Raw genomic sequence first — 27501 nt, 5'->3', positions numbered from 1 at the left:
TTTACTGCAGGCAAGCTAACCCAGATAGTTTTGAAAAGTTTACTAAGAGTCCAAGAAGGTTCTGGTATTCCCCTGGATGAGGCTTTGTATTGTAAGACCAAGGATGTGATGTCACAAGAGTCAACTAAAACTGGCAAATTTTCTACTGATGTCTGGGAGACAGGATAAGAGCTTTTATATATTTCTTCTATTATGTGGCTTTTGCAACAACTTCTATACAGAAAAAGTTGTTTTTATCAGGTTACTGATATTGTCTGTTTCAGACAGACACGTGCTTGCTCTGCCAGCGCTCTAAGCTAGTAAGAAGACAATTAAACTTTACTAAACTAAGTTATTAAACAGTGAAATAGACTTTCAGAGGATACCTATAAGAAGACCGCCAGGTAATGTGAGACGGTCCTCAGAAGTTTGGGCTCAATGGTGTGCTATGATGCCTTCTTTTTGGATTTGCCAACAATGTGTTGATAAGATCTATGCTAGTTTCATCCTTTATTTTAGCCTGTTGATTTAGTAGCACCAATTATGCAACAAGTTCACCTCATGCTTTTGTGCTTTTTTTTTCTTTTTTTTTAATTCTTTCTACAGTTGTGGGACATCCACAACGTAGCACACTTTATACGCTACCATTTGGGAATCATATAATCAATATGCAATTATGAATTAATATCTTGTGGTAATAATGGTTTGGTTTGGTGATATACTGACATATTGAAGTAATGTTTTCGAGTGAGATGTCCCGATTGATTTAAAAATTGAATGAAAATTAAGAAATATTCACCCTCTAAGCAGACCTACCATTCTCTGATTATGTGGTTGTTCCGGGTCAGCCAGGTTCAGTAGTAGATAGGACTCTGGTACTGGTGATATTCCTTAATCTCAGATGTCAAAGTGCATAAGCAAAAAAGTATTAAACTAGCCATATGACTTGCCTACAAAACACAATAAGAGAATAATGTTTACATTTGATGTCTTTCCAACTCTGAGGTTGTCCTTACTCTTTCTGTGCCTACCATAGTTTAATTCATAACACCATGAAGGAGGAAAAGGAGAGAGGAGAGAGTAAAACTGAATGCGACAGATTTGTTGGCAAGAGTTTCCATGATTCAGGGGAAAAAAGTGAAAAAAGGGAAAATATAGACTTAAAGTTAGGAAACTACTTTTTTTTTTTTAATATTCTGATTCTGGTACATTGTGGAAATACCTCTCAGAGGTGGTGGCAGAAGTTCCAAGGCTTTTTGAGCCATTGTGAAACTTAAAGGGCTGAAACACTATAAACTATACAACAGAGAACAGTAAGGTCTGAGCAGGAGAAGACAATAGAATGTTCAATAAAGTTTTTCTTCCTGAATTTCTAAATTTCTGCAAGAATATCTGGAACAATTTTAATCAAATGGAAGGGTTTTTTGTTTGATATTTATTTTTTGTAATGATCTAGGTTGAATCACATTAGCACCAGAGCATGTGAAAGAAGAGAGGAAGAATTACACTGAACAGACTGTTTTATTCACGTTTTAGCAGAACTAATGTAGAAGTTAGGATGCAACAGCAATTTTAAATATTTGGAAATTGTGAAATTGGAGAAATAGATCATTTGGAAATTGGGAATATTTGGAAGAAAAATTGGGAAATTTGTTGCTACAAGACAAACCTAATATAATCATATTTTATAATGGTAGGAGTTAAAGTAGCAAGGAAATTTCTTTCTTTGAAATTTTAACATAGATGTCTCTGTTGCTAGTAAGCCAATTATTTTAATACCTGCTATCTCAAACATGTAAGACAGATGGACAAGCAATGGAGGTGCAGATACACCTTCCCGAAGTCCTTAAGCAGAGTAAGGATTTTGAAAATCTGTAACTAAACTTATGTTCAAAGGTGATGCCTTTCTAACAAGTCACTAGGCTTTGGCAGCAGAGGCTGCTCGACGTGAGTGAGCCCGTGTTGGCAGCCCTGACAGCGGGCACTCTGCCAGTCTTTATCGGTATCACTACTCTACTGTCAGTACGACAGCTATGTTTGTTGGTTTACTGTTGTGATCTGGGTATTTGTGCAATTACTACAGTACCGGCTGAATTCACTTGTTATATTCAACAGCTTTGTTCTGTCTTCAGTCTTTCACAGAAAACATTACCCTGATGATGCTTATCACTAGGCTTCCTCTGCAGTCAGTGGGAGAGAGAAACCTTGCTAGAGAGTGATTCAGTCCCGAGTCCCTGTGTTCCCTGTCTGAAGGGGTTGCTCCTCTTCTTCAAATATCACAAAATAGAAAGGGATTAGCCCATGTCAGGCTGGATTTAACTTTTGTGAACGAGCTGTGTAAATGGGACACCCTTGGTGTTGGAGGACCGCAGAGGCAGCTGGTCTGGGCTGCCTTGTTTGGGAATCTTTGTGGCATTCACTTCAGTGAAGGGACGTAAGAGTCCTTTAGCAGAAATCGTAACTATTTCCTTATTACAGTTTATACTATCAATACAACTTCCAGGCCCTCTCAGGTCTCCGTCAGAGCAGGAGAACACTAATTTTCACCCAGCTCATTGCTTTGGCTTTTCTCCCTGTCCTAATAAATACTCACAGGACCAGCATTTAACTTGCATTTTCCATAAACCAGATACATTCTTGGTCGCCAGACCATGGATTAAGTACCTCCTTGTTCTTTTCTTGGTGTCTTTGAGCAATTCAGCAGTGTCAGGATTTAATTTCTAGTAACACAGAAGGTGCTTAGGTGCTTGTGGTGCTGGGTAGCAACTGGTGAGGAATTTAGGATCTTGGTGGTAAATGAAGGGTTAGTCAAGCACATGAGTCCCTTAACTACCAATATCACCTTTATCCTGACTTCTTAAGGTGCTAATTTGAAAAACGATTTACTCATATATTTAAAAAAAAATCATGGTATCGTTAATTAACACAATATAGCTAACTTAGTAGTATTAGATTTTTGAGAAGTGCCACATGACACAAAGTGGGTAGCTTATCATTAAGACAAATCACATTTATTTTTAAAAATAGAGTAGGGGAAGTTAATTTAACTAGCTAACCTTATACTGTGTTGTTTGCCCTTCCACAGCCAGTAGAAATGTTGAGTAGACTTTGGCAAATATAGATCATACTGCCAGCTGATCTCACTATGCACATTCCTAGCATGATTATAGGATTCCAGCTTGAATTTAAAAAGAATACTCCTGTGGCATGTCTCTGCCTAGAAATACATTAGCTCTAGGTTTATACATCTCATTTGTGTGCACGTTTATATATGTATACATTGTGTGTGTGTGTGTGTCCATGGTTATGTATATAGAATCAAATGATCTGGGACTAATTTCTCACCTTGTTGCCTCTGGGTTAATAAAAAAAAAGTTTTACAAGTTCTATTTCTAAAACTTGATTACAACTGATCAGTGAACTTTACTAAACTAAGTTATTAAACAGTGAAATAGACTTTCAGAGGATACCCATTGACAGTTTTGTCAAGTTAAAGTAGAAATATTTCAATTTTATATCAACTGAGATCACAGCTTAGACAGAAGGAGAAAGTGAAATTTCCTATAGATGTCATGATGTTGGTAGGTTCTTGTTTTATTAAACAGCAGAGTTAAATGTAAAATTCCAAAACAACTACAAGATTAAATTATACAGCTAGCTGAGACAGAAATGTTAACCTGACTGTATTGTAAGAGGTGTTGGAAAAAAGCATTGCTGGTTATCTGAGGAGACTAGTCTAACAGTGCTGTATTTAAGGGTAGTAACATCGAGGTCATAGTCAAATGTTTTAGATACGCAGTAGAAAATCAGACCAAAGGCAGTATTATGGACATAAATGATGAAAAGTATCAGAACTGAAAAGGGTAATGTTAGCTGTCAGAAAAAGAATGGTTTTGGTGTGAATGGGTTTCCTATTAAAGACTAAATCCTGTAGAACTGATGTGAAAGTCAACTCTACGTACAGAGGACAAGTCCATGTTTATGCAGTCTACATTTGAATAGTTGTAAAGAGTTTAATAACTTCCTTTTCAGAAGATGTCTGTTCCATATTACAACTGTATAAATCCAGTAAGGATTCATTGCTGTAGGTGAAGTGCCTGCTGAATGATAGCTTGAAGAAGAAAAAAGGCTCATCACACCTATTTGTATGTTTGGGAGGAGGGGTTATTTTTCTGTGGGGTCAATCACAGAGTTTTGTACAGTCCTTCCTTATAATGATAAATCTTCGCTTTTGTGGCCTGTGCGCTTTTCAGTGGATGAATACAAGTTGGTTTTTTTTCCTTTGGGTCATTATTTGCAGTATCACGTTATTCATGATGATTCAACTTGCTGTGTCATTTCCTGGGGCCAGGTATGTGTGCCAGCTGCAAGTTTTCAGAAATTCCTTTTCCTCCTTTACTCACTGATGGGAACTGACAGTTGCATCTTTTCCCTGATGAGTCATTGATTCTACGCAGCCAAGAGTCTGCCAAAAAGATGCTAGATTGTTTTGGTTTATTTACGATGCGTGCATTAAAAAGTAAGAGGAAATAGATGCAAAGGGCCTGATTCCCTAGCTGTGTAGAAACCAAATAAAATGCACCAGCACTGCTACCATTTTGTGGGCTATTAAAGTTAGAATAGGTCAGGCACTTAAGTCTACTTAAGCAGTCATAACCTGCTATAGTCATATAGGTACTGACAATGTGATTTTTAGTTGAACTGTTAATAAATCAAGCCTGGACCACACGATCATACATTATTTTCAGTAGGTAGGGGTGAAACGTTCCAACCAAATATTTTGCACAAGTTATGAAGGTCAGATAACAAAAAATTTTCCTCGTCTCGTCCTAAATCCCCAAGATTTTGTGTTCATTTTTTTTCCTTCCCCTGCCCCATCCCCACTCTGAAACACAGTGTTTAGATAATGCCCAAATACAAAACACATAACGTAAATGCCATTTGAGTATGGAGAACAGTTGTATCTGACAAAGGCTGGATTTCAGCAAGAGCTTCTCTGCTGATCAACTTAATGCTTATATGATTTTTCTTCCCAAATGTCATTGTTAATTCAGAATTGACTGAAATCAGATAAAAGTAGGTTAGATACTATTATAGTATACTATATATGTACACATTATATGGTATATATTGCATACCTTATTTAGATGTAGATAACCTGATTATTCTGTTTGTTGATCATTAATAAATGACTTCCCTCTCACTGAATTTCTAGATAAAAAATGCTTATATTTAGAGTGAGAAAAAGCAGCAGTGCAGTGCTCTGTTGTCATTGTCAGTCATTTCTGTCTCATTTGTCTATTTTACAATTGTAAAGATCCTAATCTTCTACTTCCAGTTATGTTGATTTAGAATTGTGATGAATCTTTCTCACTTGAATATAGACCACATTCATGTGTGCACATCTGCCACCGAGAATATCTTAAAAGAGTGCTTTAGAAACACCTGGGCAATCGTGCACTTTGCAAATGTACTTTGTAAGCAGTATTTATGGTTTATGATGCATGAAAAGGAATACAGTCTACTCTTTTCTTAACTATTGCAGCTTTAAAAAAATAACCAAACCCATGAGGCTGGGACCTTCTCATCATCTCACCTGATTTTCCTAGCATTGACAGTAGGATGCCCTAAGATACTAATTGCAAATATAGCAGGAAAGTTTTTAAAAAAAAAAGATAAGTGGCTTCAGGAATAGAACTGACAACAGATTTGTTGGAAGAGACATCTGTCTAAGTTTGTCTTAAACTGCAGACTGTATTTCAATTTTCTCTTTTGTTTTAAGGGTTGGGTTTTTTTCAAAGACAGGCTTTGCAAACCTGGTGGGAAAACAAAATCAATTTTACTTTGTCCTGACATAGTACATATTATTCAGTGACAAATAAGCTCAATCCTTATTTTGAGACGAAAAGCTTAAATTCTAATATTTAAGGAAATAACAGTCAGAGGTGGAGTGATCTGTGGGGCGCTAGTCTTTCGTTTCTGTTGCATACTGAAAATTAGAATCTGTTGAAATGTTTACTATAATCTATTAAATCATGTCAGTAAGAATAATAGAAGAGTCAAAACAGCTGACTAAGCTTAAAACTACAAGTGAATATCATTCCCTGAAAACAAATGATATTGGAATTTTCACTGACACTACATCAATAGGCTGATGGTAAAAGCGAAACAACTTGCAATTGGAGTACTGCAGATGACCTTAACGTGCAGAGTATTGCTAAATTGTTCTGTTTCATAATGAACATTTGTAAAAGCACATTCATGTGCTAAAATGATAAATATTTATTTTAATCTCTGCGTGGATATGCTGATAAGGACACCTTATTTTGCAGAATGGTGTAACTGATGTAACCTAACATTTGGAGAACAGATTTAATCTGTGTATAATTCCTTAGTGGAGTTTTCTAGGAATGGGTTTAACTTATTTTGGCCACCTATAATTATACTGCAAAATGAGTAGAGAACCCTGACAGTTTTTGAGGATCGGAAGATTTTGGAAAGTCACTGGGATTTCATGGTGCTTGTGGCAGGGTGGTTCAGTGGTGACACGTCACATTCGCTGAGACAGCTTCTTCCAGAATTGTACTGTAGTACAAAACTGGCATCCAAGTTCAGCATAAGCAAATTGTTCGATTCAGATCTTATTTTTCAGGCCGCAGGAATCCACTCTGCCTCCACACTCACATAATTTGTCATTAAGTTTAACATTTCACTGTTTTCCTACTAAAGTTCCTTCTCCTCCTTTTTCCCACATGGTGAGGGATGATGCCATCCTTCTTAAAGAGCCGTATGTTCCATTCAGGTTCCTAGATGTAGATTAGGTGTTCTTTCAATTTAAATCTTCTCTGAATTCAGAGGAATTATGCTGATTAAGTCTTGTTGATATCTGGTCCAATTGTGTTACATCTTGCAGTTTTTTCTTAATTAGGCAAATAGTATTCTTGTTAATAAAATTCAGAGGAGTTTGCTGATGTTCATCAGGACACAATTCTGTATTTGTGATTATGTATTTTGTGATTTATATGTTTTCACAAATGAAAGAAATATTGCTATGTCATGATGAAAATAATATTTTATCTAGCATTAGCTTTAGAAAATCATAGATCTGATAGCTATGTCTTGTATCTTCATTCTTCTTTCCTTTATTTTAAATTATCTGGTTTGTGACTCACTGTAGTAAGTTGGTTGTTGGCTTTTTATCTCCTCCTCCCTGCCTAGTGTGTCATAAAATATAATATGAAGGAAAATATAAGTGCATGCATAGTCTGTATTAAGCTCAATTTTAAAATTCGGGGAATGCCCCATTGTACAAATGGCTAGATATCAGTATTTACAAGACAACAGAGGGAAACTTGTGCCAACTTGAATACCCATGGGGCAGCATAATTGGCTGCTTGGGACAGATGGCCCTTAAATGCTCAAGCTAAACTGGAATTGGGGGGGTGTGTGTTACTTCAAAGTGATCCTTAAGACAGTGTTACCACTTGCAGGTAATTTTTGTAAATGCAGGGTTTAACTTTAAACAAAACCACGACATTTCAGTGGCAAAAGAGACCAGCAAGTCTAACACACTTTTTTGTGATTCTTGAAGTGGAATGGAAGTGATGACCTTACTGAAACTACCTGATTACTTTTAGCAGGAGGAAATTCCTCCCTGACCTCTCTTCATCAGCAAATTAAAATGGGAGTATTCTCTGATTATACGTAATGTTGTTACTACCACTGAGGTGAGCCAGCTCTTTTACAGTGATGTATACCTTGTTTAAAATCACATATAGCTGGAGTGGTAACAAAAAAACTATAGGTTTTCCTATATAAAACTTAATGCAGGAGATTTTAGTTACATTGCATGTAACAACCAGAATGCTAATATTTATCAGGTATTCTAGCACTGGCTAGATTTAATTCATGTAAAGGTAGGTTCTTTCATTCAATTTGATAGAAAAATTTGAACCAAACCCTCCATGTAAATAATGCTAAATTCTGGAAGGTTCAACATCTTGGCACGTGGATTTTCCTGTAAAACCCATGATGTGTTTGGCTATGTGACCTCTATTTGAGACAGTTTATTTTTGATAACATTAGTTATCCATACCAAGGATAACCAGATTACTTATGAGTGCTGTTTAGGTACTAGTAGGTACTCATAGCTGAGTCCTGGCGTTCTCTCTTTGCACTGACTTTACCCCATGAATCTTACAGTAGTTCTCAGAGGCAATTCTTGTTTGCCCACTAGGTCTGCAGTTTTTTCTTTCCCCTGATGGATGAACATCATCAAAATGGTCTGAAACCACAGTTTCTTGTAACAAAGTTAATCCACAAATAGAAAGAAAAAGCAAAATTTATGCAGGAAATAAAATACTTTACTGACAGCTGAGCTTTTTATCTACCATCTACAAAATGCATTAGAAAGATTGTAGTTTTTATTTTACCATCCTGGGAAAAATTAACATTTTTTGGAATTGAGAGGGGGAATCTCTCTCCTCTTTTCCTTTTCAACTTTCCGCTAAAGGAGAACTTCTACTGCAAAATGAAACAGTCGACCTAGCAATTGTGCTGAAGATCTTCACTGAAAGTGTTGCGTTCTACAGTGCGGACCAAAACATTTCAGTTCTTATTTTGCAGCAACAAGCAGAAATTGGAGATGTTTTGTGTTTCATTAGAGATGCAAACTCGAAGAAGAACTCTACGCTTTTTAATTTGCGACATTCTGTCAAAGCTGAATATAATTATTGCTGAAACTTCAATATAATGTTAAGATTCTTTGCCTAAAGTCTTGTGTTGATGAAAGAGACGTTTTATTCACTTTCATCTCTTCTAGGTATCCAAAGTATCCTTTAATACAGAATAATTTTCTTTTTTCATAAATCTTTCATATTTTGTGAGCTGTCTATTGCTAAAATAGATAGGACTGATATTAGATAGCATATGTAATTTGCTTTACTGAGTTTCTTTGCTCAAGTGTGTATTCAAAATCCGTTAAAGGAGCGTTAAGATTCCTGTTTAACTTCAAGGTCTTGGATCCAATAATAAAATAGTACTGATGTGTTGCAGAGTTGAAGTTCTTTTTTCCCCCTTCTTAGAACCAGAGGTACGGCAAGGAGGAAAAAAATAAAATTAAATTAAACTTAAGTTGTAGAAGGAATGGATGTTTCAATTCACTGATCAGTCTTCCTCAAAATGACAATTTTAAATGAAAAATTATGTTGTTTTAGAATTAACTATAATGTTTGGTTTTTTTCTGAAATGGGGTATGAGAGTTGGATCTGTATTTCCTACAGCCAATATGCATTTGATTTATTTCATTGTGATTTTATAGAAATTTTAAAATGTATAGTTACATTCCAAGTAAAAATTACAATTTTGAAAAGGATAGAATATTTTGACTTATCCATTAATTCATAATTAGGTTTGATTCCTCTTAGCATATTTGTCAGTTCTAGTTTATACTGTAATGAGGTTTAAGTGGCGGGAAATTGTGGAGTGAAATAAATTTTACAAAGTTAAAATGGATCTGAATCATCCTTCCCTCAAATTACTGGGTGTCACAAAACTTAATAGTTTCAAATTTTTGCTTGATTTCTTGCATGGAATATCTTTTAAATAAGAAAAAAATCTAATGCTACGTACCATCACTCATGTTAAATACATCCTTTCTGTCTCCTGTTCATCACAGACAATACACCATTCGCAGTGTTTCAGTCTGATAATTTGTATACAGCACATCATTTTGACATACAAAACATCTATTTATCTATGTTAGGAGAAATCAAGTTATTATATAGAATCATAGAATCATTTAGGTTGGAAAAGACCTTTAAGATATCAGGTCCAACCATAAACCCAACACTGCCAAGTCCACCGCTAAACTATGTCCCTAAGCGCCACATCTACACGTCTTTTAAATACCTCCAGGGACGGTGACTTAACCAGTTCCTTGGGCAGCCTGTTCCAAGAATTGACAAGCCTTTTGGTGAAGAAATTTTTCCTAATGTCCAATCGAAACCTCCTCTGGTGCAACTTGAGGCCATTTCCTCTCATCCTATCACTATATAGGTGAACAGGGTTCCTTCCCACGCTCCAATTAGGGATCTATAAGGAATGTTGGAATTAATTAAATTTGGATGAACTAAGACTGTTTTCAAATGCATTGAGGAATGTTTTGAGAAGATCTCATGCTTTTATTTTCTGTATTAGACAGGGCTATGAAGAACTGGAAAGACAGCTGAAAGAAGTCTTTAAGGAAAGGAGCAATATCCTTCGTCAACTGTCGAAGACTTCTAAAGAACTCGAGGGAATTAAAGTAAACCTCCAGGTTAGGTTATGTCTTGGTTTCTGTAGGATTAATTACCTTGTTTTTTTTCATATTGAGATCTATTTATTACAAAAAATATGGGTTGTTTTTTTTTAATATGGGAATAATTATTATTTTGTTGATCTTGTGCTTAACATAAAACTGGTATTTTTATGGAAAACGTAATCCTAATGAGTTGGGCCCTTTGTCCACTTACTCAAAAAAATAAAGAAAATATGAAAATAGAACATAGTAGAACAAAAAAGGAAGGGAAGGAAAAAGCGTAAGCTGTCTTAGTGGAATTACCACACATTTGTCCCGGCAGCTACTATAAAGGCTTTCCTTTGCTGTTGCAGGTTGCATCTTTGCTGATGAGTTACATATACTCATATACATAGGGCCTAGTTTAGCTGCCCACTTTACCTACCTGACGTCCCATCTACACGGACCGACTGGATTTACCGCAGGGCATTACTTTACAAGTTTAGCTGACAAATAGAGCTAGGTGAGCCTGCAGCTAGAGCTGAGACACCTCTAGATTTAACTTTTGAGTATCATGGGTAGGCTGAAAGAGCAATAGTCAGATTAACTCTGGAGTCAAATTAGTTCCTCAGAGCAAAAAGTAGATTAAAAGTCCTGCTCTGGATTTGAGGTTCTGAAATCACCAGATGTTCACTTAAGAGTCTTTCTGTTGGTCTGGTAAAAACATTCGGACTCATTATCAGTTGAGATTTGTCTCTGTATGTCATGCCATTTTAAAGGACTGTATTTCCTGACGTTGCATTTTTATCGTCACGTTGATGTAAGCTAGATGGGGAAAGTATAAGGAGTAGCATCCCTATATCTGTTCACAGGAGAATGCTGGTACTGTGTCTCAATACTGTGCTATATTATATTATTATATCATCTTATATTTCAGACTTTTCTGGTTCTAATTTATGTGAAGTTGTTCTAATTAATGTGAACCATTGAGCCTGTTGAATCTTTTCTCCTCTTTTTTTTTTTTGAGTGCTTTAGCATTCTCTGTTATTGTAGGTGTTTTATTCTTTTTAGAGAAATGTGCTTCTCCTTGTAACAAAGTTATTTGAGAATGGGATTTCTTATGCAACACAGTTGAATGTAATACTCGACAAAATTATAAGTTATTTTAGACTCAACACAGCAGAGATCCAGATATAGGCAAAAAGCTGTAGAATTATCTTCTGTATATACACACTTATCTTTGTCATACAATCTTAATGCTTTTAGTCATTTGTTTCTTTCTAAATCTACTTATTTGATCAGCTGTCATTTAATATTTGAAAAACAGCTGTGCTGAGTGATGGTAAAAGAAAAGTCAGGCTATTCCTCCGTATCTCACAAGCGGTAATATCTGTAATTCACCAGGAGCATTTTATGAAAGAGGACCAAATTAATCATTTCACAGATGAATCACATTAAAGATCTCTTTGGTAATAGATTTCTTCCTTTGCTATCAGTCTTTGAAAAATGATGAAGCATCAGCCAAAACTGATGTGCAGAAACTTCTGGAACTGGGCCAAAAGCAAAGGTAAGACCCCACCTCCTCCCTTCTCCTTCCGTTTTCAGACTGGAAACTGTCAGACTAGGAAATTCCATCTTTCCTTTCACTTTAATCTATCAACACCACTGTCTGTATTCCAGAGTCTGCTGATTATAACAGTAAAATAAGGGTAGGAATACTATTTTGGGAAGTTTATTATTATTTATTATTTAAATTTATTATTAAGCATTAGCTGGTATTGACATATGTTAGGAAAAGATATTAAAATGCTACAGTGAGATATCTGCTACAGAAGGGGGCTTTGAATTTCCCAGGAAGGTTTAGTCATGAAGTTTTCTCTTAAAAAGAATAAATTCAGAAGTTGTAGAAAATGACTCGTGGATGGTAATGCCCAGTTAATTAAATTATTAGAGTATCTCAATCTCTGAATTTGGAGATGATATTATATATTTATTCAGGCCTCTTAATTAAATATTCACGCATGTAGATACTCAAAATCACTAGTCATTGTACAAATGTAGGAATACTTGCACTGAATATCCGTGAGGAAGGCAGCTAGGAGGAGAGAAGTATTCACTTCATATTATTCATTGAGCATTTAAGAAATAATGAGTTTCCATGGCTGGGAATGCAAGTTCCCAGCCTAGTCCTTAGTCTGAAGTCCCCTAGTACTTTGTTGCAAGTAACTCTCATCATTCTACTTCTCTTAATTCTTGGAATTCAGACTGGCAAATAACAACGTCAATACAGTTTTAATAACAAGAAAACATAACTAATGTAGGGATCGCTTTTGCTGAAACAATATTATATAATGAATGCATCTATATTTCATATTTTTCCTTAGAAAAAAAATATTTAAAAACTTAATAAAGTTCATACTTCTTTCATTGTTAGAAATGCAATACTTAAATCCACGGCCATCTTACTGCTCATATTTTATTTAACAGCAGTACATATGAAATTGCATTGCTGTAGAGAAAGCTTGTGATAAAATGACCTTCAGTTCTTTAATATACAACAAATAAGATCCATAATACAATACCACAGAAATTCTCATTTTTACTTTGATAGGGAACGGTCAGATACATAAGGATCTTTCAGGTATTCCAGATAAATCTATTAAAGATGAAAGCAAATCTTCAGCTAATGTCCTATTTGAACACTTATATGGCTTGGGTTCAACTGAAGGTATGTGTCTCAGCATCATAGCTGCCCTTGTCACGGACACCATCCTTCATACATGAATGTGTTTTTGTAGTGGTTTGATTGTTGTGCAGCTTTTATGAAATAGAGAGAAATGAAATAATTATTAAAAGTATTAATGGACTATTTGGTAAATAGATCTTAGTTGCAAATGGGAAAATTGAGTCTGCTAAGGGAAAATTTTACTACATGCTACAAGTATTCTTCCTAATCTCCTCCTTAAATCAGCCCCTTAAAGTCTCTCAAGGTCCACCCAAAAGTACACGTAGACTTTTGCTTCTAAGGGATTCCGCTACTGAGTATACTGCACAGCAGCAGTTCCCAGAGAGAGACCCTGGATCGGTGCAATATGCAGTGTGCTGCTGAGCAGCCCTCACCTCCTTCAGAAAAGAAAAGGCTTTTACAATATACTCCAAGAAAATGCCTTGGAGCTACTGCAGGTCCTTGACAGCTGTTTACAGGCTTACTGGATTTCACTTCCAGGGAGGTGTGGAAGTTCAATGTAAGAAGGAGGTGTTAAAAATGCGCCAGGGGATCTCCCCCATAGAATTTCACTAAGGAAGGGTCACAGTTTATTTACCAAGAGCCTCAGGCTGTACTTCATGTGGAGTAAGTGAAGAACAGTGAACGTACTGTTATGCTTAAATCTATTGTATTTGAACCAAAATTCAAAATATATCCCAATATTAATCTTATGATCTTCTTTTTTTGGATAAACGTGAGCTGCGTTTGGTCTGTGAGCACTACTTTGATTATTCTCTGCAATGATGGATGGTACAGTAAAGTTTAGAGCGCTAGAATCTCAGCTTGCGTAAGTAGATGTAGTTCTGCTGACTTCAAATTAGATATTTTTTTAATTCCTTTTGTATGAGTTCTTCAGTACTTCCCAAATTGCAAGTAAAACATCGTCGCTTACTATGATGCCTCAAGTTTTGTTCTTTCTGTGCACCATCAGCACTTTGAAATGATCGCATCTGTTTGTACGATAAGAGAGCTGTATTGTGCTGATGGTGCATTGGTTTCATGCTCTCAATCACTATTTCAAGTAAATCTGTTCTGTACTAGTGTTCCCAAAATTGCTAAAAGTAGTAATCGGCTAACAAGAAAGATGATCCAGCAGCTCACAAGTTCTGTTCTTGTATGAACTAGATGGTTTCCATTCCAGTTTAGTTTTCACTGGGCTAAATTATTATGTGTGTAAATCCAGTTCTATTATGGTCTTCTGTGAAGGTTTATTCATGCTAGCAACAGCCCTGAAAAAGCTCTGCAGGTGTTCTGAAATATGTCACTCTTCTACTTTGCCACAGCTCCAAAGTGTGTCCCATGCTGTGGGTAGAAAGAGATGGCCAGCAGAGGATCTCAGCCCGCTGCAATTCTTGCAATTTGAAGAAATTCTCTGACTGCATCAGTAATGCAAAGGGGGTTTTTTTGATCCAAATAAAGCTTGATCCAAACAATTATCCTCTCTTTTTTTTTTTTTTTTCTTATCCGGTTGTATGCCAGAATCTTCTACTGAATTTTTTGTTGCTTGTCTCCAGAAAGAGCCAGGCGAAGGTTGAATTTTATCAGAGCATTATTTTTTTATTTATTTTAAAGCAGGTATAAACTCGTTCTTATTGGTAATAATGTGGTTCCATTTTGGTGTGTTTTCAGTAGCCCACTTTCCTCACTTTTTTGATGCCAATCCTTTTTGCTAGAAATTATACACTGGCAGATGTTTTGCACAGCAGGCTACTCAGTAGATGTAAAAGGTGGCCAATTTCCATCATAGCTAATTTTTGTCTTCTGTTGGCACTATAGTTCATGGGGTCATTATGATTTTATTAGCAAGACTCATAGACGCAGGACATCTGTCTGTTACTCTGAATAATTAAAGGTGCCTTTTCTTGAATCTGAAGAATTATTTCTTAATGGACACTTGTGATGAAGTTTGTGTTCTGTGTTTTCAACAAACTAGGGAAGAAATGAAATCTCTCCAGGAGGCCTTTCAAAAGCAGCTTAATGAAGCAACTGAGAAAGCAGAAAAGCAGCAGGCTACTGTGAGTGATTCCCTGTTCTTCTTTCATTATTTTTGTTTGTTTCTTCTGTCTTTTTTTTAATCCTTCTGCCTTGAGAATTTGTCATTAGCTCAATAACTTTGCATGTAAAAAACTTGGATTTCAAGTATGTGTTATTACTCTACAAACTTCAGAAGAAAGGAACTGAAAGAAGTTTGTATGTTCAAAAGTGCTGCTAAGATCCCCGTCTTCACTAATTCCTGTGGGATTTAGGTGTGTGTATACACTTTTGGAGATGTGGGCCTGGAGACTTGGACCTAAGTCCTTTCTCTGATGAATTAATCTTTATGGACCCTCATGTCTCATCTGTACCAATGTACACTGTTATACATCTATTGACTTTTTTGGAATCACTACTGATTTTCAGCAACAAAATAAAATCATAGAATCATAGTAGAGTGTCTGATTTTGACCATAGTAGATCTAATTATCGCTATAGGAAGGTATTAAGTCCCATGGAGATTTCATGCTTTAATGAAGTTCTCTTTCTGGATAAATTGTACAATTGGTTGGATTTTTGTGTGGCACTGTAATACTGCGGTGCATAAATAGCCACATTTTGCTGTTGCAGAAAAAAAAAAGTAGCATCATGTTTTCTGTTTAATTCTAAGATGTAAAAAGGAAATTTTTCCTATGTAGGTTAGTAGTAGTCCTATAACACTGCTACCACTGAGCACAAGTTGACTAGATAATCTCCAGAGGTCCCTTCAAACCTCAAATGTTCTGTGATTCTAACTCTAGAGTTGAAAACAATCTGCTAGAAGGATTTATAAAATATCTGCACTGTTTAAGATGTTTTTTTACTGAGGCAAGATATATTGTCCTGAAATAAGAAAAAACGAGAACCTAGTCTTCACTGCTAAGTACTCAGAAACATGCTGGTCAAAAGTTGTCTTTTTCCAGGTGCGTGGACACATTCCTACTAGCTTTATCAGCACAATGAATTCTAGTCCTACAAATTAAAGGCAGAAAACATATTTCGTTATTTAATTGCTGTATTAGATTTTGTTACTCAAGGCTAATTCAGCTGTGGGTTAACTAAATCTCAGATGTAGTGAGTGGATTACTGGCTCTGTTGTTCTTTGTGATACATCGCTTTTTTTAACTTGAGCAGCAGTGCCTTGTGTAAATTCAGTCCACACCCTAGCACTGGGGAAGAGCACAGGATTTGTTCTACACAAGTCAAGCAAAGTCTACTGTTAACTGTAAGCAAAAATATTACCTAGTGCAGAAACCAGGAAAAACCCCTCTGACTTTCTAACAGAACTTGGCTTGGAGTGTTGTCAGCTGGTTAGAGAAACTGAATTCTTGAGCCTGTATTCTAAAACTTGCCCATAATAGAATATTAAATTTGCCACTGATTTTAAGGAAAGCAGAACTGTGTCCTTGGTTTGTGACATTTATTTCTTTATGCCTCAGTGTACAATGTACATAATGAAGCTCACCGATACAGTGAGACTGAATGAATATTCAAAAAGTGCTTCAGGATCCTCAGATGAAAGCTGCAATAGAAATGGAAATAAATATTATTATTGTCACACAGGGTTACTTTACACCTGGATTCTCCACGTGTTTCATGTTTTTCTGAAAGCAATATGAACGCTATGAAAGAAGGTCTAGGTATTTTGAGACAAGCCTAGCGAGAGGATGGGAGCTTGAGTTTAATTCTAATTTAATGAATTGTGAGTCTTGTTTCTAATCCAATTTAAGCACATTTTATTTTACAGGATTTAGTGAAGTAAATCTTGATTTTCATCAGAGTAAATAAGAATAGAATTAAATTTCTCAAGCCACATGAATAAAACACTGGAGGAGGGTTGGAAATACATATTTCTTTTCTGCCCTTGCCAAGGAGGCGTAGTACAATGCTTATGGTATGTTAGTTGGCTGAATATATTCAGCAGGGAACACCTGCCTGAAGGTGTTCTTTATTAGGTAAATGCAAAAGCGTAAGTAAGAATTTACAAGAATTAAGTCAAATTACATGAAAAATAACCTGGAAAGTATTCAAGGACTCTGACTAAACTGAAAGAACAAAGGAGACGCCACAGCAATACATTACACTTTGCATCCACATCTTGTGCAATGTATGGCAAGACTCTTCACTATCGGTTGCACAAGCGATTCATCAGAAACAATGTGATCAACGTTATTGTGCACGCGTATCCATTTTTTTGGCCCTTTAAGACTAGAGAAGCCAAGAATGGTAGGCAGCTAAAAAGTTGCCGTTCTGAGGATCTGCTGAAGCGTTGGTGGGTACAGCCTCTCAGAGAGCAGCCAGTGGAGCTGCTGCTAGGTAGTAACAACTTTCTGAGGGTAGAAGCAGAAACTCAGGCTTGAGGAAACAAAATTGAGGTATAAAGATATTCCTGTCCTTCACAGTATTAGTTAAACTGAGGACTGACCTGGGCAGGAGTGAGCAACTCCCTTTCTGGGTCTTTTGTCTTCTGCGTCTGTAGCACTAACATATGAAGAACAGCGGCAGTCCGTCTTGGAATAGGTCCTTTCTAGAAAATATATGGCAGACCTCGGATAAATTTATGCCTCTTGTTTCATCTGCTCTATCTGTGATGGTAAAATGTGCAGAGGAATACTAGTTATGATGAGGATGGTTTAAATTTTAGAGTAGTCCTATGTTGCAAAGTTCAAGGTCAAATACAGTCTTCCAGAAAGCCTTGGGTTGGGAGAGAGCTTCTCTACAGACCATCTCACACTAAACTATGGATTATTTATATATCAAAAATTATTTCTTAAATAGAGAAAGCTTGTTGTTCAGAAGCATCATACTGGGTTTAGGTATTCAACATGTATATAAAATGTGTAAGCCATAATTCCAACATGAGGACCTGTTGTCCTCTTTACAATCGATAAAGGTTGACAGAGCTTTTTGGTCTGCATTTAATACCAAATACCTAAGCAATTTATAATAGGTTGTTACGCAGTGAAAAAAATTATTGATAATGTCAAGCTATATGTTTGAATGTGAAGTGGAACCACTTCTTCCGGAAACAGGATTAGGAAACATGGACTAATTTTGTTAACAAAGAGGCAGAGGGCAAATGACACCTGTAACTTGAAAGTGTTTTTTTTTCCAGTGAATTTGAATAAATAGGGTAAGTAGTGATTCTGTATCTCTGCTTGTTAAGTTAACAAGCTCTTAGAGCTTTTTGGAGAAGGGCTCTTCACTTGACTGTGCTTCATGCTAACTTCTTGTGTCTTAAGAAATAGTCATTTTTTTTAGGAAGCGACCTTGAGGTTTGCAAAGTTGTTTCCCATTAACTGCAATTAAAGTGTATAAAAAGAGCTGGATAGCTCTGGATGAGGGAGAAAAAGAAGGAAATGGAAATACTCAAAAATAGTTTGGCTAAGTAGACTAAGCTTAGTCTGCATTTTACATTTTGTTCCTGTTGGTATTTTATATTATGCTAACAATTTTTAAAAAGCCATGGTGATGGAATTGTTTGACAATACAATTATAGTGCAGTCTGTCAAAATAAAGGAGAAAATATGTCTGTGTAAACTCCTTTTTCCCAGTTGCTCAGTGTTTACAATGAAAAATGCAAAATAAATAACACATTATGCATGACTTGTAAAAATAAACAATAAACAATATGGTTATTTTGAAATCAGTAGGGTTTTTCTTAGTAATAAAAGAATATGGGAAATTTAATTCGGAGATATCCACCACCAAACAAGAATCTTAAGAACTATCTCAAACTCATGCCTCCGATATTTTTAATAAAACGATCAGATGTCCATTTCACTTCAAATATATTTATTTTATTTAGTAACAGCCCTTAGGACAGGTCCTAAAGTTCTAAATGTCTCTGACAAAACACTGTTTTACTAATTAAAATATAACTTACAGCTTAAAAGTTACATTCATCTCAGAGACCCTAGTAGGTAAAAATATATTTAGGTTTGCATATAGAAGTATTTAACACTTTGTATAGCACTTTTTTCCCAAAGGTAAGAGTATTTCCTCAGTTTTAGGTAATAGCCCTTAACCAGTTCTCTCTGGCTTTTGGAGTCAACTCCTACACCATGAAAATTAATATTGAGGACATTAGGTTTTCCAGATATTGCCAAAATAGTTAGGTGTTAATCAGTGTATTCCAATCCCATCTTAATTGCGCATGTCTTAGTCCTGAGCAAGATAGAAGAAGTCTGGAGGTAAGCAAATAAGCGTACAGCTCAGCTTTGACTGTGTGGTAATGGTGCTATATTGGTATTCTTCCATTCTTCGTCTGTAGTGAATAACTAACTATTGTCTGACTCATAGAATTAGATCACTGCCATCTGCTAAAAGCATTCTGTATTTCAGTGGGGGAAAATTTAATTTGAACATTTCAAGGTCACAGACTGCTGTGAGTAAAGGCCACTGGATGGAAGCTGTTGCCTTTAGTAAACATAATGAGCTCTGAAACACACAAAGCTCTGAGTACCTTGGATGTCTGTCTCTAGGAGACAGAAGCAGTGTCCTTGCTTAATATTGCAAAGTTCAGCCTCAGAACAATATATTTTCATTATGTATTTTCATAATTACAGCTAGATAGTAGTTAAAGGCAGCCAACATTTGGAAAGAGGTGAATGTCAAACAAGAACAAGGAGTGGGTAGAAAGGAGGAAGAGGTGTAGAAAATTTCTTAGTTTCAATTTTTCAGTTTCTGTGCCTTTTAATTTAGAGCTGGGTATAAATGTCCCTTCTTGTTTATTATGCTATCAGGATTTGGTGACTGAAAGTAGAATTTTTACATCTCTTCTGGAAAATGGTATGCCTTGTCCTTGGGACTGACTAAAAGCATCATGCGAATGGTCTGATACAGACCGATCTGCCTTAAAGCATGAAATTATAGACATAGATGCACTTAAATGGTTATCTCTATATTAGTTCCAGTAGCCGAGCCATATAAATCCCTCCTATGTAGCTCTCTATAGCTATACTTTGTGACTAAGTGGCTCTTCAACTGTTAGAGATTTAGTAGAAGCGCTTTAAAAATGCTGTTATAATATGAAAGCAAAAATGAATGACTTTTTAATTAATATTGGTATTATTTTTAAAAAAGAAAGGGACTTAATTTTTTTTTTTTTAATTATTCAGATAAGCTAAAACAGTAAGTTTGCACTATTTAAGATGTCCATATCGGTGATATCAGATGCATGTATATATGAATAGTAATTAACAAAAATTACTGGTTTAACTAACATAGATTGCTGGTTAAATTAACAGTACTCCGGTGTCGTAAATATCTCTCCACTAGAAGATCCAAGCTAATACTTACAGGCTATGTGTAGAGAGCACACAGACAATAATTTTGGTATTATATCTCTTTAATTATTTCATATATATTCAGATTTAGAAGTGAAGTGCTTTGAAGGAATATTAATATTCTCTTGAGAGTTAGGGAAACTTTCTTGAGAAAGGGAACACTCTTTAACGAAGGTCAGTATATTATTTTTATCAGTATTTAATAGTAGCTGGCAAATCTTTTGAACAGCTGAAAAACCAAAACCCACCATGTGAATAGGCTTTTTTTTGTCCTCCCCAGTTAATCCTGGTCTCATATTTTGATTGTGACCTTTATTTATTGTTGTGCAAAATCTTCATATTTATTATACAGTAAGTATGGACTAAATTTCACTGTTTGTGGACGTGATTGCCAGACAAGTGCTGAATATATTCATCTTCTGTTAAAACATCACCCTCAGTGGTAGCTGGATGTGTAGTTAGTATTTCCACAACCAAACCACTTAGACAAAATTTTGGAAGAGCTTGCAGAAGAAGTAACATTTATGCCTGTCATTTGGCACTTGTCTCACGGACCCTCTACCTACTTTTCTGTCTTAAATGATGATAGTGTTCTCTGACTTCTCTTTTGATCACCCCTCAGATGAGGGTGATGTCAAGTCTGGTGATGGTTTTTAAATTACTGACATCTGTCTACTTGAGTGTGGACATGATTCTAAGAACAGCTGTCATATCATGCAGATTCACTGTCATTTTTTATCTGCATGACATCCAAACCATTAATGTCTAGGTCAATGTCTCTATAATCTAAATCTGTTTTCTTACAGAGGTTTTGTTTTTCTTAACAAGTCTGCTGCAATGTCAGATGAACTGTAGTTTCCATGAACGTAGGTAGGCTTTTGTATCAATGGCGGAGAGAATGCGGCGTGGAGCATTGGCTGTACAGGGATGAGTATTTTGCTAATTAAGGTATCCAAGAGCATCCTCCTTCAAAGTGAAAGGAACGTGTTCTCTTAATCCTAGTTGTTATAATTACATCCTCCTTTCTCCCATTACATTCCATAAACCAGAAGGAAAGCTCAGTCCTGAAAGAAACTTAGACCGATTTGTAAAAACAGTCTTTTAAACTGTGTTTGAGTAAATTAAGATTGGAATATCTACTTTCCAAGGCAAGTCATTGAGTTAAATAGGAACTAAAGACCAGATTTGAACGTTTTCACATATAATACACTTTATTCCACAGGTGAGTCTGATCGGAATCAAGGGGTTTATCTCATTAGTAGAGTAGCAGTACTGTAGCATTCAAATCAAACAACTGTGTTAGAAACCTACTATGATAGCTGTTGTGTTCTTAAAGGGTTAAAAAAAATTTAGATCATTAAATCAGTTAATATTGTTGTAAAAATCCTTAGTTCTCTGCAGATCACATGGGACTTAATTGCGAAAAATAAATGCTATCTACTGGTGCAAAAGTAAAGTAAGCCTATTTACGTACAGTGATTTTCTTCTGTTGATTATAAGTTTTCTAGTAAATATCATGTTAAATGTTTGTAGATTTAGCAAATAACTGTGGCCTATACCAGTTTGGTATATAAGCAGAAGTTTTCTAAGATAACTCATTGCTAGAAACAGATGTAAGGTAGTTTGTGGGGTTTTTTATTTCCAAAGCTGTGAGTTGAGTAAAAAAATAATTAATGGTTAAACTGATGTTTAGGTACATTTCAGCAACTCACACTCAACATTTCTTTAAACTTGTAGATTAACTTTCTGAAGACTGAAATGGAAAGGAAGAGCAAAATGATCCGTGACCTCCAAAATGAGGTAAGAGAAACATTTAATTGTCATCTCCATTCAGAGTTTACACTGAAAGAGATTATGGTTTGGCTTCATATGTAAAACACGTGGTGTTGTAGCAGAAAGATACTCTAAACACAAAAGCAAACAAAAATGACGGTGTGCATTTAGAAATAGTATTTTACTGAATACAACTGTTGACTCCTTGCTACTGGTGCATAGGTCCATAGTACACTTTTGCTGTACTTATGAGTTGTGCTTTTTCAGAAAGGAATACTTAATTCAGTTCTATAGATTATTGATGGACAGTGAAACTTTATTCACAGTATTATTACCTGCTTTAAAAATAAACAGCAAGAGGAGGAGAAAGGAAATACAATCTCAGAATTGAGATTCTTAATAAAATTTAAAAAACCCACATTCCTAAAATGTTTTCTTAAGCTTTATGTGTATGAATACTAAGCCCAAATTGATCCCAAAAAACCCATAAAGCATGTTTTATTTAAGTTTTGTTAGTATTAAATTGAATTTATTTTGAAATTTGATCTTGGAATAAAAACTTAAGACAATTGAGCAGCATCATATTTTTTCCCTCCCTATCTTTTTCTCCCCAAACAATTTGTCTAAATCAGGATATAGTTTCCCTTTCCGTTGCTTCATTTTGCAAAGAACTTTGCACTTGAAAATATTTTATTCAGATACTCTCTTGTTCTCTTTTCAAGCAGGCTTCTTGTCTTTATCTGTTCTGTTCAATTCTTACACTTTGCTCTTCTAAACTATTTTGAGTTTGATGTGTATGAAAACTTGATCTCCTTTAAGCACTTATTTAAACAGTGATCTCTGATGTCTTTGGTCTATGAGAGTCTCTATATATGGTCAATCTGAAAAAAGTGCACATTACTTTTTAACTCACAAAGGAAATATTGTCTATTTCAGTTGCTCACGTTATTTAAGCCATGTTCTCAGTTGTCTTCATCTACAGTCACATCTGCCTGGCTTTCTTTTCCCACCTGTGATCATTGGATGCTTTGCAATTGAGCCTGTTAATTCTAATAAATCATATCAGTCCGATCCTGTTGACCAGCCATAAAAAATCCTGTCTTTTATTGCACACAAATAAGTACTACATTAGTCAACATTCAAACCATCTGACTGCTAATAATTTTCTTAGGTAGGTCAGTAGACTTTCTGTAATATTTAGTGTATTTATAGCACATTTTAGAAAATCTGCTTTGAAAGAAATCTTTCTTTTTGGCACCAAAAGTATTTGTTTCTCAATTTAAAGATGGAGTAATTCAGCAACATTTTATTTCCTGATACGTTCCTGTCTGAAGTTGCAAGAACTGACTGGGTAAATTGAATGTACCGATGTTGCAAGTGTTTTAGGCCTATCACGGGGCCTTTCAGAGAAACATCTAATTTGCATACCTACAATTTTATGTTTCCAATTGTGTGTCAGTGTGACTAAACATGTCCATCACTACCTAAAATGAATGGGCAATTAAGAATTAAGAAGGGCAATTGAATCAACGTTCCTTCAATTCAAAACATAGGTACGTTGACTTGGATACCCACAAATGTACCAATTCACACACATTTTACATCTGTGTTTCTCTCTTCCTCTTAGGAAAAAAATAAAAGGGAAGTCAGGTGAAATTCTGGGGTACCTGAGATCAGTGAAGGTGCATGAGAAATAAATGCAGGCCAGTGGCAAACCGCAGGAGTCACCATGATCTGGTGGGTGGCACTCTGGGTGTGGCACAGTAGTGTGACTCCTCCTATCTTTTGAATTACAAGAACATAGGAAACGCTCGATTGTCCATCAATCTCAGTATCTTGTCTGTGACAATGGCAATAGCAAACGCTATTAGGGCAGAGCATGTGAGCCTGCCACACTTCCTAAAGCATCTGTAATCACTGGGTTTGGGATGTTAGAAGATGTGTCCCTGTCTATTCCCTGTAGCGTATTTTTATGAACCTGCTGTCCCTTAATTTCTCTAAATCCTTTTTTGATATCAGATACCTCCACAACTTCTTACACTGTCAAATTCCCTCTTACTTCACTGGTTATGTTTAAATTGAATTTTTTTTTTTTTTAATGTCCTTTCCTGTTCCTCCTCCCTTGAGCAAGTTTTTCTAAATTCTGAGGTTGCTCCTCTGTAGCCTTCTTAGCTTTATAGAGTCATTCAAGGATTTAGAGGCTTCTAATACAGCATTTTCTTTTAACAGCTTCTGGGCAGTTTGTATGGTTTTTGGTCATTTGACTGTTCCTTTCAGAATTTGTTACTATTTGCCTTGTTTATACATAATACTCTTTCATGAGATTGAATGTGTGTGTGTTGCTGTCCTGCCACAGTAGTACCTGTTATTGCACTTCGTTAGCAGTTGCGAACAGTCTGCCATTAGTTCCTCTTGAACTCAGCCCGAGGAAACCCTTGAGAACAAACCAGAATAATGTCTTTTCTTGGGAGCTGCAGGGCTGGCTGCAGTCATTTACTCTGTGTAGCTTCTTTCAGTCACATTGCAAATGTCTGGCGCTAAATTCACACCTGATGCGTGTTCCAGTCTAGCTCACCTGCTTCCCCTTCCTCCTCCATATGTCCGAATTACATAGGAGTTAACTATCACTCAAATGTTCCTGGAATTATTCAAGAAGATCTGTCTGATTTGTATTACTCATCTCTTTTAAGTCATAAAATTAAAAAGGTGTGTGGGGGGAAGTTTTACGGAGCAGAAGAAAAAAGCCACATTCTTCTCTAGGGAATTAGTGAATTAATGTCTAGATGCTCTAAATGGAACTACGGAACTTTCCAGTACTTTCTACAAATGTTTCAAACTTGATGTGGGAATAAAAGGATTATATCTTTCAGGAGGAGTATAATAACAAAGACATAACTAAAGGGAGGAGACTTCATATCATATGCAGCAAAGAGGAAATGAGGTCTAGAAAAAATGCAATAAAGATTTGGTCTTCTAAGTTTTCAAAATTGCATGAGAAGTGATAAATGCCTGTTTCCTCCCTACCCCCCGCACCCACCCAAATGCCCCCCTCCCCAAGATACAACGGTTTTGCGCACCTAAATATTTCAGAGCAGCAATGATATGTGGCTAAAAAAAAAAAGCAGGAAAAAGGTGATGTATCTGCAATTATTTTATTACTACTATATCAAAACACGTTCACATAGATAAATACTGGAAATGTCTGCACAAGTGATGTCCTTTTTGTTTGTTTTTAATTTAATCAAATTACCTGAGATATTTCCATTTTTTTATGTTGTCAACTTGCAAGATGTTGCAAGAGCTGTAGGAAAAGATTGTGGGCACTGTTTATTTTGCACTTACTTTAGGAGGAAGCACAGAATAGTACTTGCGGTTAAAGAAACAATATGGTCCTAGCATGCCCTGGAAATCAGAAGCTCCAGCATTCTCTTCTTGGCTCAGTCAAATAAAACTTGCCTTGAGAGAAATTTGGTTTGAGAGCATTGCTTAGTCCTTCTGTGCATCAGCTACTGTGTGGAAAAGGAACCAATAGCTATACCTACCTAATGACTTTCTATTACACTTCTATACTATGTTTGCCAGTTCCCTAAAAGTAAGTCTACTAATACAAGTTTTTCTGCAATTTCAGTAATTGTTTTTGAGGGTTTCATTAAGGACTTCATATTTTGACAAAGATTCAACTGAATTTAAATGGTATGATTTTGAGGAAACATTATGTTATCTAGGTCCTGCTTCCAATCACTGAATATACAGTATGCTTTTAAAAATCTTGTTTGTAAGATTGGATATGCTATATATTTAAATAATTGGCAGCATTTTATATATATTTTTAAAAAGTGCTATCTGCATACAGATATATAGAGACAGATAATGAAAATGGAATTCCTTTCATAGCTACTTTTGTCCTTTCAAATATCACATTCACCCTCAGTTTGTTTTGGCAAATTGTGGATTTTGCAATCTTAGGCTCTTCCGCAACTGTAAAAATAATTCCCTATTTAGTTCTGTTCTTTCAGCACATGCCCTACTGCCATTCAACTTTGCAATTCAGAGATAGGAATAGACAACAACAGCCTTCCAACTGAATGCAGCAGCTGTGATGTAGCGTATGAGGAGAGGACATCGTACAGAAAGGCAATTTTCAGGCTATTCAAGGCTTTGGAAAAAAACTGTTAACAACAAAAATAGCCTCTGGTGTGGAGGAAAAAAAACGCCAGATACAACGCATAGGGATTATGTGTCTAAAATGCCTGTCTTTTTTAGAGGTCTCTAAGTGCTTCCTGCAATACCAGAAAAAATCTGTCAGACTTCCAGCTGTAATATCGTGTGGATTGTGTTAATGTAGTCTAATACAGGATTGACATGTAAACAGATAAGCTCTTGTTTTGAGAAGTTTCTCAAAGAAACCGAAAGGTTTGGAAATTCAGAAGCACCGGTGGATCTAAGAAGCGTGGCAAAAATGTAGACTAAAACAGAATGTGTATGAAATACTTTGAAAATTTTCACTTTTGGAGGTGGCCTGTACGAGGGAGCAGCTCACTTCTACCATGTCAGTCATATATCAGTTGTGGAAAATGATGCCAAAACTGTGCTGAAAATGAAGCTAAAGCAGGATGCTGTGTTAACCCTGGTTTATATCAGAAAAATCACGGGTCTTAACAATTGCTATTTGGCATTCAGAACCGATCATTTTGGGTGCAACTCTGAATATGCATATATGTGATGAATTAATTTCTTAAACGAATGTCTTTTCTGCATTGATGTGTGTTGTACATTTTGTTAGTTTGTTATTCATTTCCTACTGGAACACCTATAAAAGCCATCTTCAGTTAAAGGTAAGTGTCCTAGCTGATGTACACTTACATGCGATTTCCTTGAGATAAATGAGTCGGGAATTTTCCCTAAAAGTTAATAAATGGTGTATATTCTCTACTGAAAGGTAGTGAAATGTTATTCAACTTTGTGACATGGACGCTATAGTTGCCTCACATTCGACTTAGAAGTGTGTATAAAAAAAAAAGTTTGCTCTTATTTAAACCATTTAATTCCTTTTGATAGATAAGAAATGACTGTCTAGCATGTCATACTATCTTTGGGCAAAGCGCATTACAATATCTCTGTGTATACCTACATTAAGGTGTGTTAATATCTCTACAGATTTACAACAATCCCATCTATTTATAAAGTTGATCCAGTGGTTTATATCGGGCAATATATTTCTTTGCTGTTTAGGCTGTGGCAGAACTTTGAAAAACATGAATTACATAAAAGATGTATAGTAGTACAGGCAATACAAAGTAAACCAGGAGTGGAAAATGAATTTGACTGTAGCTCTCAGTAATATGTGTTCTTTTTGCTAAGAAGCACAGTTTTAAATAACTACCTTGTAAACAATACTTTTGCTC

The 27501-nt window shown here is 35.8% G+C and overlaps 1 protein-coding gene across 1 annotated transcript in view; it reads left to right on the top strand.

Annotated features, from left to right (window-relative positions):
- Nucleotides 1-27501, top strand: part of LUZP2 (leucine zipper protein 2) — a 198991-nt gene that overhangs the window by 79807 nt on the left and 91683 nt on the right. The window contains exons 2-5 of the mRNA XM_075163293.1: nt 10177-10294; nt 11752-11822; nt 14956-15037; nt 22061-22123. Of these exons, the coding sequence (XP_075019394.1) occupies nt 10177-10294; nt 11752-11822; nt 14956-15037; nt 22061-22123 (334 nt within the window). The remainder of the gene's footprint in view (nt 1-10176; nt 10295-11751; nt 11823-14955; nt 15038-22060; nt 22124-27501) is intronic.

This window comes from Calonectris borealis, chromosome 14 (assembly GCF_964195595.1).
Source record: "Calonectris borealis chromosome 14, bCalBor7.hap1.2, whole genome shotgun sequence".
Lineage (NCBI taxonomy): Eukaryota > Metazoa > Chordata > Aves > Procellariiformes > Procellariidae > Calonectris > Calonectris borealis.
The sequence above is the reverse complement of the archived record's forward strand: the minus strand, read 5'-3'. Positions and strand labels throughout refer to the sequence as shown.